The sequence below is a fragment of the Arachis ipaensis genome, chromosome B8 (genome assembly GCF_059453495.1).
Source record: "Arachis ipaensis isolate K30076 ecotype BB chromosome B8, ASM5945349v1, whole genome shotgun sequence".
Classification (NCBI taxonomy): domain Eukaryota; kingdom Viridiplantae; phylum Streptophyta; class Magnoliopsida; order Fabales; family Fabaceae; genus Arachis; species Arachis ipaensis.
The window spans coordinates 30636534-30648039 of record NC_142443.1 but is presented as its reverse complement, the minus strand read 5'-3'; the positions used below and the strand labels follow the sequence as shown (position 1 = coordinate 30648039).

At 39.0% G+C, this 11506-nt stretch overlaps 1 protein-coding gene across 1 annotated transcript; it reads left to right on the top strand.

The window, feature by feature from the left end:
• Positions 1-268: 268 nt before the first annotated feature.
• LOC148547583 (uncharacterized) lies at positions 269-7558 on the top strand. The gene is made up of 2 exons (XM_088495213.1): positions 269-1361; positions 7533-7558. The coding sequence occupies exons 1-2, from the start codon at positions 269-271 to the stop codon at positions 7556-7558; spliced, it is 1119 nt and encodes a 372-aa protein (XP_088351339.1).
• Positions 7559-11506: the final 3948 nt, after the last annotated feature.

Genomic DNA, 11506 nt, shown 5'->3' with positions numbered 1-11506 from the left:
CATCTCTGAATTATGACTTAAGCATAAGTCTCTGTATGGTAGGGTGTTACATTATGGTATCAGAGCAGTTCGTTCCTGTAGAGCCTGAGGAATGGACTGACTATGCTTCTGTGCATTCTCTGTATGTGTGTTATGTGCTGTTAGTATATCTACTTGATATAGTTGGCATAAATGTTCATGAGCATGCATTTGGGACTTTGAAGCACTAAACTTCGGATATTGAGACTGATCAACTTAATATCGATTGTTTGGTGTGTATAGGAACCAGATGGCGCCTCGTGGACGCGGTAGAGGTCGTGGGAGGAGTCGTAATAATACTCGTGCGCCGGGGACTAACCCTAATGATCCGGTGAACTTTATGACTGCGTTGGAGAATATGGCTGCTGCTATGCAAGCCACTGCTGAGGCTCTTGGTCAACAGATGAATAACCATGGTAATGATGGAGGTGGAGTTCAGGGCCCGATGACACTGGCAAACTTTTTGAAGGTTAATCCACCTAAGTTCAAGGGAACTACTAGCCCGACTGAAGCCGATACGTGGTTTCAGGCTATGGAACAAGCACTGCAAGCACAGGTGGTACCTGAAGGGCAGCGTGTGGAGTTCGCTACCTATTTGCTCACTGGTGAAGCGTCGCATTGGTGGCAGGGTATCCGACGCCTCCTGCAGCAGGGTGATGATTATATCACCTGGGATGTCTTCCAAGAGGAGTTCTATAAGAAGTACTTTCCGACTTCTGCTAGGACGGCCAATGAGCTTGAATTGTTGCAGCTGAAGCAGGGTACTATGTCCGTATCTGAGTATACTGACAAGTTTGAGGAGCTGTTCAGATTCTCTCGTATGTGTCAAGGGACTCCGGTGGAATATGAGGAATGGAAGTGTGTTAAGTATGAAGGAGGACTCCGGAGCGATATTTTCAGTTCAGTGGGACCAATGGAGATTAGGACTTTCTCCGAATTGGTGAACAAGTGTAGGGTTGCTGAAGAGTGTGTGAAGAGGGCAGCCACTGAGAAAGGAAATCACAAGGGATCATTTCCACAAAACCGAGGAAAGAGCTTTGCACCTAGAGGTCCGCCCTTCAAGAGGGGAGGTTCTTTTAGGAGGCCCAACAACAACAACTCCCAAGGAAAAAGGTTTGGGAAGCAGCCTCAGAATGATCAAGCTTGTACTAGGTGTGGAAGTCACCATCCGGGAGTACCATGCAAGGCCGGATGGGGTTTGTGCTACAATTGTGGAAAGGCGGGGCATAAAGCCGCAAGTTGTCCGGAGAAGCAAAAGCAAGGTGCTGGGAAAGCACAACAGACTGGTCGGGTGTTCACCACCTCAGCTGTGGGTGCAGAAGGATCTGAGACACTCATTCGAGGTAACTGTGAAATGGCTGGTCAAACTTTAAATGCTTTATTTGATTCGGGAGCATCGCATTCATTTATTGCATTTGAGAAAGCCCATGAGTTAGGATTGAAGATCGTAACCTTAGGTTATGACCTAAAGGTACATAATGCTACCCATGAAGCCATGGTAACTAGGCTAGGATGCCCGAAAGTTTCGTTCAGGTTCAAGCAGCGTGATTTTGTCCATAATTTAATCTGCTTACCGATGATCGGTCTTGATCTTATCTTGGGATTGGACTGGTTATCTGAGAACCATGTCCTGCTTGATTGTTCTACAAAGTCGGTGTACTTTATGCCGGAAGATACAGAAGGGCCGGTCGTGGTGAATAATTATTACTTGAATTCGATGATGGTGAACTGTTCTGGAATCGAATGTCAGGGTATCCTGTTGTTAACCGCTGGTGTTTCGGGTGATGATCAAAAGTTGGATCAGATTCCGGTAGTGTGTGAGTTTCCGGAAGTGTTTCTCGATGATATTGAGGAATTTCCACCTAACCGAGAGGTCGAGTTTGCTATTGAGTTGGTGCCTGGGGCGGGACCAATCTCAAGTGCTCCTTATAGAATGTCACCATTAGAGATGGCCGAGCTAAAGTCTCAGTTAGAGGAATTGTTGGGTAAGAACTTTATTCGACCAAGTGTTTCCCCGTGGGGTGCTCCAGTGTTACTGGTGAAGAAGAAAGATGGAAGTATGCGGCTCTGTGTGGATTACAGGCAGCTGAACAAGGTTACAATAAAGAATAAGTACCCATTGCCGAGGATTGATGATCTCATGGATCAGTTACAAGGAGCTGGGGTTTTCTCTAAGATCGATTTGCGATCCGGTTATCACCAGATAAGGGTAAGGGGTGAGGATATCCCTAAGACCGCTTTTAGGACTCGTTATGGTCATTACGAGTACACTGTAATGTCCTTTGGGTTGACGAATGCTCCTGCAGTATTCATGGATTACATGAATAGAGTATTCCGTCCATTTTTGGATAAATTCGTTGTTGTCTTCATTGACGACATACTGATTTACTCCAAGACTGAAGAAGAGCATGCGGAACACCTGAGGACCGTGTTGCAGATTCTAAAGGAGAAGAAACTCTATGCGAAACTGTCTAAGTGTGAGTTTTGGAAGGATGAGGTGAAGTTTTTGGGTCACGTGGTGAGTAAGAAGGGAATAGCCGTAGATCCAACTAAGGTAGAAGCTGTAATGGAATGGAAGCAACCAACCACAGTAACTGAGATAAGGAGTTTTCTGGGTTTAGCTGGCTATTACCGAAGGTTCATCAAAGGCTTTTCGCAATTAGCTTTGCCGTTGACAAAGTTAACTCGCAAAGACACTCCGTTTGTTTGGACTCCTGAGTGCGAGGAGAGCTTTCAGACATTGAAGAAAAAGTTGACCACTGCACCTGTGTTAGTGTTACCTGAGCCGAACGAGCCTTTTGAGGTGTACTGTGATGCATCGTTAAAGGGCCTAGGATGCGTACTGATGCAGCATCATAATGTGGTGGCGTATGCCTCACGACAGTTGAGACCTCATGAAGTTAGTTACCCTACGCACGATCTGGAACTCGCTGCAGTCGTATTTGCCTTGAAGGTGTGGAGGCATTATCTCTATGGGGTTAAGTTCCAAGTCTTTTCCGATCACAAGAGTTTGAAATACCTCTTTGATCAGAAAGAGCTTAATATGAGGCAAAGGAGGTGGATGGAATTATTGAAGGACTACGACTTTGAGTTGAATTACCATCCGGGAAAAGCGAATATAGTGGCGGATGCGTTAAGTCGGAAGTCGTTATATGCGTCTTGGATGATGCTTCAAGAGGAGAAGTTGCTCAAGGGATTCGAGAGTCTAAAAATTGGTGCTCGAGAAGTATCTGGAAACTTGTGTTTGAGCCGATTAGAAATCTCAAGTGACTTTAAGTCCAAACTCCTAAAGGCTCATGAAAATGATGAAGCGTTATGGAAGGTGTTACCGGCTATCGAGCAAGGAAAACAGTGGAGAGTGTCGGAAGAAAAAGATGGGTTATGGAGATTCAAGGGTAGGATCATTGTGCCGGATGTTGGTACTTTGAGGCAAGATATCTTAAGGGAGGCACACAAAAGTGGATTCTCCATTCACCCGGGAAGTACTAAGATGTACCATGATTTAAAGGTGATGTTTTGGTGGCCGGGTATGAAGAATGATGTGGCGGAATATGTTTCAAAGTGCTTAACTTGTCAAAAGGTAAAGATTGAACATCAAAGACCTTCCGGGATGTTGCAACCTTTAGAGGTTCCGCAATGGAAGTGGGAAAGTATTGCAATGGACTTTATGTCGGGATTGCCAAGGACTAGGACTGGTTTTGATGCTATCTGGGTGATTGTGGACCGACTAACGAAGTCAGCTCACTTTTTGCCCATTCGGATGACTTACACCCTTGAGGAGCTAGCTCGGTTATACATAAAGGAGATTGTGAGACTCCATGGTGTACCTGCTACTATAATCTCTGATAGAGATCCTCGTTTCACTTCGAGATTCTGGGGTGCATTTCAGAAAGCTTTTGGAACCCGATTAAGCTTGAGTACAGCTTACCATCCTCAAACAGATGGTCAATCTGAGAGGACGATCCAAACACTAGAGGATATGTTGAGAGCTTGTGTTTTGGACCAACCGGCGAGTTGGGATCGGTATATGCCGTTAGTAGAGTTTGCATACAATAATAGTTACCATGCGAGCATCGGAATGGCTCCGTATGAGGCATTGTATGGGAGGAAATGTCAATCTCCGCTATGTTGGTATGAAGCTGGAGAGAAAGGCTTGTTGGGGCCGGAAATGATAGCTGAGACCACTGAACAAGTCAAGAAAATCCGAGATAGGATGCTTACGGCGCAGAGTCGCCAAAAGAGTTACGCCGATCAGAGGCGGAAGCCCTTGGAATTTGAGGAAGGAGATCATGTTTTCCTGAAGGTTACTCCGACCACAGGAGTAGGTAGAGCGATTAAAGCAAAGAAGTTGAATCCTCGATACATTGGTCCATTTCAGATCCTGGAGAGGCTTGGGCCGGTGGCGTATCGGGTGGCTCTACCACCTCATCTTTCGAACCTGCACGATGTGTTTCACGTGTCGCAGCTTCGGAAGTACACTCCTGATGCTAGCCATGTGTTAGAACCCGAATCGGTTCAGTTAAGGGAAGATTTGACGCTTCCAGTGGCTCCAGTCAGAATTGATGATACTAGTATCAAACGGTTGCGTGGAAAAGAGGTTTCATTAGTCAAAGTGGCTTGGAGTCGGGGCGGTGTTGAGGAACACACTTGGGAACTTGAGTCGGAGATGCGAACGGATTATCCGCACTTATTCTCAGGTAATTGAATTTGAATTTGAATTTTGTGGGCAAAATTCCCAATTAGGTGGGTAGAATGTAAGATCCGGTTAATTAACGGCTAATTAACCCATAAATGAGAATTTATTCTGGAAAGCCAAAAATGTTATTTTTATGGCTTAATATGATAGAGGAAATTGAGACGAGAATTTCGGTACCAATTTTATAGAATTCGGACCAAGATTGGACCGAACGGGCCAAACCGGTCCAACCGGACCCCAAGTGGGCCCTTGGCCCAACATAACTAAACCAAAACCCTAGTTTTCAGCACTCTCTCTCCTCACACAACACCAAAATACGCTGAAAATTGAGATGGAAGGAGGAAGAACACTCTCTCAACTTCCTTCTCTCACTTGATCTTCAAACCACCATAACTTTTGATCTAGAGCTCCGATTGCCGCTCCGTTTGCGGCCACGCGTTCACCGCGGAGAGCTCTACAAAACCCATACAATCAATCTTGAGGTAATCCACGTTTTACTGTTCGAAATTCCAGCCCTTGATTTCGAGTTTCATGAGCAAAAATGTTGAGATTTTGGGTTCTTTGATGTTATAGGACCCAACTCTCTTGAAGGAGAGGGTTAATCTTGTCTCCTTGGACCTTGGGTGTGGTAAGATTCTCAACCCTAGTATAATTTGTTGTTCTATGATGTTTGGGTATTGAGATGTTGTGTATGGGTATGATGATTGTGGCTTAGGTTGTGTATATGTGAATATTGGAGCTTGATTGGTGATTTTGGAAAGCTTGGAAGAGGGTTTTGTGTGATAAAATCTGTTCTTGGAGGTGTTGATACCTTGAGAGCTTGTGGACAAGTGGTTTGGAAGTGCTCCGGTTGAGCTTGGGGAATCGGCTAAGGTATGGTTTTGGTTTCCCGTATCTAATATGTAATGTGGTAGGAAATACTTAGGCTAGAGGCCCTAAGATAGGCATTGAATTGTTGGTGTTGTTGAATGGTTGAAATATATGATGTGTTCATATATGTGATTATGAATATTGATGCCTTGATTGTGTGAAATATGAGAAATGCATGTTGTGATATATGCTTGATGGATGATTGAGGTTGAATTGATGGGTGGTACCATGTTGATGGTGAGTATGATATTGATTATGTATAATGATGGTTAATTGGAAATGGTATTATTGGAAATTGGGATGAGGAAGGATGTATGACATGATATTGTGTTTGTCCTTTAGCCATTTGATTGAGAAGTGTTAAAATGGTTGGATGTGGTTTTGGAAACCTTGGTAAAGTGTCAATGTGTGAGTTGAGGATGGCTTGTTGTTGATTTTGGTACATTTTGAATGATTTCAAAGAGAAGGGTTGAAATTGGCATGTTTGATTGATTTTGAAAAGAGTTGAAAGTGGCTTGTTTTGAAAATGGCACCTTGTGGTTTTGTATGAAAACATGGTTTTTGGGCATACTTTGACGGGACATAACTTGGACTACGGATCTCTGATTTGTGCCAAATCTGTTTAGAAATGAAATTGGATCCGGGATGTCCATGCCGTTCGAAGAACGGGTGAAAAACGATTTAAAATGAGGAAGTTATGTCCGTCGGAAGATTGGGGTTTGAATCTGTAAATTCTGCAGCTTTTAACTTAGAAAATTTTTAGCAGAATGACCCCTCGCGCGTAGGCGCACTTGGTGCGTACGCGCCGTTCTTCGAGAAAGCGCCATCCACGCGTGCGCGTACGCGTGGACCTGTTTTCATCCCAAAGTTGATTTTTGAGTTTTAAAAGCCAAATTTCATACTTCTAAGCCTCCGATCTCACCATGTATGTCTTAAATCATTATGATATGCCTAGCATGAGAAAAAGGGCTAGTGAATGTGGTAACTTGCGAGTGAAGCAAGGGAAAAAAATGAATGATCATTGAGGATCAAAGATGATTATGTGAGATGCGGAGGATGGCGGTGGAAGTGCTTGTTGTGCCATGGGCCGAAGGGCCGTAATTGTTAATGAATTGGCTGGTTATGGATTTAACCATGAGCCGGATGGCTAGATTATTACCGTGTTACGGCGGAGCCATGATTATGGCTAAGTATAAATGCATATATGCTGTTGAATGAATTGTGAATGTTTGCACTTCCACCATCGGAGATGAGTGTTTCCCTGGGTAGTAGCAGTGGCTAGCCACCACGTGCTCCAGGTTGAGACTCGAAGCTCTGTTAACCCAATGTCGTAAGTGTGGCCGGGCACTGTGAAAGGCCCGGATGAGCTCGCCCCCGTAAATATTCACCAGTGATGGTGATGGATAAATATTCACCAGTGAGGGTGATGGATATGGATCATGATTATGATCAAGTTTATGACGAGTATAACTCGAGTTGGGGATGCGCGACAGAGGGTCAGTCCAATGGTTAGCTACCAGGACTTGTCGGGTTGGCTCTATAACCGACAGATGATATCATCAGCCACTAGGGACAGGCATGCATCATAAGCATACTACATGAATTGTTTGAGATTGCCTATTTGACTGCATATTACTCGCTATTTGTCTAAATGTCTTAATTGTTCTTATTTGTAAATCTCTTGTCTGATATAACTGTGTTTGCTATATTATACTCCTGCTGGTGGTTGGGAGGTCTGAAGGAATTGGAAAGGAAAGTATTAGTTAGAATGAAGAATCTTTAGTCAGTTGCCACTTACGGTTTAGCTTGTTTATAAGCTTTGATATTATCTGGAGGAAGTTCTAGGATTGCCTTCGGCTTTCCTCTATTATTATGTATTATATATGTGGAAGCTGTTACCGTGCTGGGGACCTCTGGTTCTCACCCATGCGGATTTTGTGGTTTTCAGATGCAGGACGCGAGGCTTCTCGTTGAGGCATGCTGGGGACTTCTGGATTAGCGAAGATTCTTGTTCTCGGGACTCTATCTTGATTTATATATCTTGTTTAGATACTTTTATCTCCATTAAATAATACAAACTGTGATGACTCCTTCTAGAGGGGATTTTGGAGATTAGGTTTTCGGTATTTGTGTCCCTTTGGGTTTTCCTTGGGGTTTTCCTTATTTTATTATATGTATATATTGCTATGCTCGAACCGGTTACCTTCGCAGCCGGATTTTGAGTCTTGATATTCCTGTTTTTGATACTCTTTATATATATGATCTTGCGTTAGCTTATCCTTTGCTCGTTGTGTTAGTGATCGGAGTGTTGCGCTTTCAAGTTGCGGTTTTTGTTTACCCCTTTTTTTTACAAGGCTCCTAGTTATAATCAATCATTCATACTACTATACGTACTAAATTTTTGTTTTAGAGGTCGTAATACCTTGCCATCTCTGAATTATGACTTAAGCATAAGTCTCTGTATGGTAGGGTGTTACAGTAGGACTGCACACCGATCGGATTGGATATAGCCTATAATTCTATCCGATCCGCACTGCACTCATTGGAGCAGATCGGATACGATATCCACATTTTTTCAGATCGGATCGAATATCGGGTATATTCGCATAATTAAAAAAATTATTTTGAGACTCTGTTGGTCTATTTTTACAAAAAAAGTCCAAAAAATCTTTTTTTCACCTGTTTAAACCTATTTACTCCTAAAATATTATCAATAAAAGTTCTCTTGAATAACAAAAAAAAAATAATAATAACACAAGATCTAAGTTTAATGATTCTAATTTGAAGTATAACATAAAAAATTAAAAACAAGATATCATAAACTATGCTATTTATATGAGACATACAGATATGCGGATATGCAGATCAGATCCGCGGATACCACTGCCAAATATGCAATACGATCCTACCATAGTGCGGATCAGATCTGATCTGATCCGATGGCTCTGTGGATCGGATAATATCCGCAAACTTTGGATCGGATGTAGATAATTACCGCAGATATGCGGATATTATCCGATCCATGTGCAGCCCATATATTAAAGCTCATAAGATTTGTTCGTTGACACCAACTGAGAAATTGTAGGTCCATCGTTATGTGTTGATAAGTTGTTCAGTGTTGGACAAGTTTTGCGAGTGAGTTATGTTCTTATTTCTAACTTAGATTTCAATTATTTTCTATAACTATTGCATAACCATAGTCTACTTTACCTGGAAGTGTAGATGTGAGATTGTCAGAATATACCGTGATAGAAAAAATACAATCAGACTCGTTGAAGACTACATTCACGCCAAATTTCATGAGTAGTTTAGGAATTACGTGAGTTATTTATATTTAGTAAAATTTGTTTGTTCCTAAAAAGAATTTAGGATCACATTTTAGAATTCTAATCTATCTAACACATATAGGTCACAAAAAACGATGATTTAGATGTCACTCATGAAATCAAGTGGTTTGCAGAAGGGCCTAATAATGTTGTGAAGAGATTTGAAGAGTATAACGTTCATGAGTTCAAATTTTGTATAATGAAGAAAGATCAAGGACTTAAATCACAGAATAGTGATGTGGTTATGTCTGCTATTATTAATAGTATTTCAAATGGTAGGAACTATGTTATAGTAGCAAGCGACAATACATACTACGGTAAGTGGTAGATATAATAGAGTTAGACTACTTTGACAAGTTGAGGGTTGTGCTGTTCAAATGTATTTGGGTTGATACCACACTTAACAAAGGAATCAAGATAGATCACTTTGATATCACAAGTGTAAATTTTTTTAACTTGATACACATTGATGATAATGAAACAGATGAGCTATTTATTCTTGCAACGAATGCAAGAATGATTTACTATGTTGATGATCCAGTTGACAAAGGTCGGTGTTCTGTTTGTCATATGAAATTCAGAGATTTATATGATATGAGAGATTTGAATGAGGATAAGTTAGGTGAATCTTTGGTGGAGGACATACTATTTTGTTAATAACAAGTAGATAACCTTGAAGAGTTTTAATTGGCGAGGGACAAGATTAACGAAGCAAAATAAAATGAAATGCATGTTGACGAAAACGATGATAATGACTGAGATGGTGATCATGAAGTAGATGAGTTAGACGACATTGATGCATTCTAGTAATTTGTTACTCTAGAGTTTTTTCAAGTTTAAGAGAATTTAGATAGACATGAATGTTTTTATAATAATATTATGAGATAATGTAGTTTTATTATTTTACAACTATTTGCTTTGACGGTTCTATATATTTAACATTCATTTATAGTGATAGTGAGCAATATATCATGATATAACTATTAAAATATCTAATAATAAGATAATCTTAAATGTTCAATTATTACTTTTGACTAAATTTATGAGAAATATAACAAGATAAAAGACAATGCATAAACTAAAGATAAAGATAATTAGTTATTTTTTGACTAAACTTATGAAAAATTTATTGTAAGCAACTTAAATTATAAGAGGAATTTTTCTATTAATTCTTTAAAAAAATTATTATTGACAACTTAGATCAAAGAAATAAATTAAAAAAATAAATACTAAGAATTACCTTTAATGTGGGGCTGATTTTCATATAATAAAATTATAAAATCTAACATTAAATTAAAAATATAGTTCTAGATTTGATTTTAACTAATTTAAATATTTTTATTCAAAATTTGATTAATATGTAGACTAAAAAGAGGATTTAAATCTACCCTTAATTGACAATGCAATAATGTTTATATTTATGGCCATCGATTAAGCAAGTTCACCAGCTAGTCCACTATCATTTGGAGGTGTAGGATTATTTCTTGCATGGAACATAACCCTTGATTCAATAAGATTACTGAACTAGTTTAATTTGAAATGCAAAATTATTCATCACATGAATTCATACTTGAATAAAATTACAAGTCTTAGTCATAAGAAAATTAATACTAATTAATTTATGAGTAATTACTCATTTATGTAAAAGTTCGTAATTTTGTTAAGTAATAATAGAACTAATTTGTAAAATTTTTATAACAATTTTATGTGATAATTAATTTGTCTAACGAAATAAAATATTAGTAACTGATTTAATAATTAAAATTTGGTTTAATTACTCTGCTGGTCTCTATAGTTTCGTAAAATTTTCAATTAGGTCCTTATACTTTTTTTTCTTTTAATTGAGTCCTTGCACCAAAATTTTTTTTAATTGGGTCTCTACACTTTTTTTTTTCTTTTATTTAGGTCCCTATACCAATTCTTTTTTTTTTAGTTGGATCCCTATAAAATTAAGTCAATTACTACTAAGAGGGACTTAATTGAAAAAAAAAATTTGGTGCAGGGACCCAATTAAAAAAAAAAGTATAGGGACTTAATTGAAAATTTCACGAAACTACAGGGACCAACAGAGTAATTAAACCTTAAAATTTATTAAAAATTAAAATTTTCAAGTAAAAACATTTACAAAATTGATTTAACGTATAACTCCTACTATATTGTTTCGTGCATAATAAGTTTAATAAATTTTGTAATAGTTATACGTTTACTGGTATTTTGGTATTTGAAAAAGGATAATTTTTGGTATTAAGAGTTATTTTGGTATTTGAACAATTTTTGTATAACAATTTGCATAATAATGTATTACAAACTTGAATTGCTGTCATTTTGGTATTTGAAAAAGAATGAAAAAATCATGATGGAACTTGATGGCCATGGACAAAGTCAAGATAATGACGTGAACTTATTCGTATAATTTTTGGGTATAATGGCCCGTAGAGCAATGGAGTGTCCAATTTTAATTTAAAGATGGATCAGATGTCTAAAGATAGACAACACAAAAAAGCAGTGGAATTACATTGAAGTAAGTATATACACTTTAGACATTTTGAAATTTTTCTTTTTAATTAAATTGCTCATTGTCTGCAGTTTTAAGTGG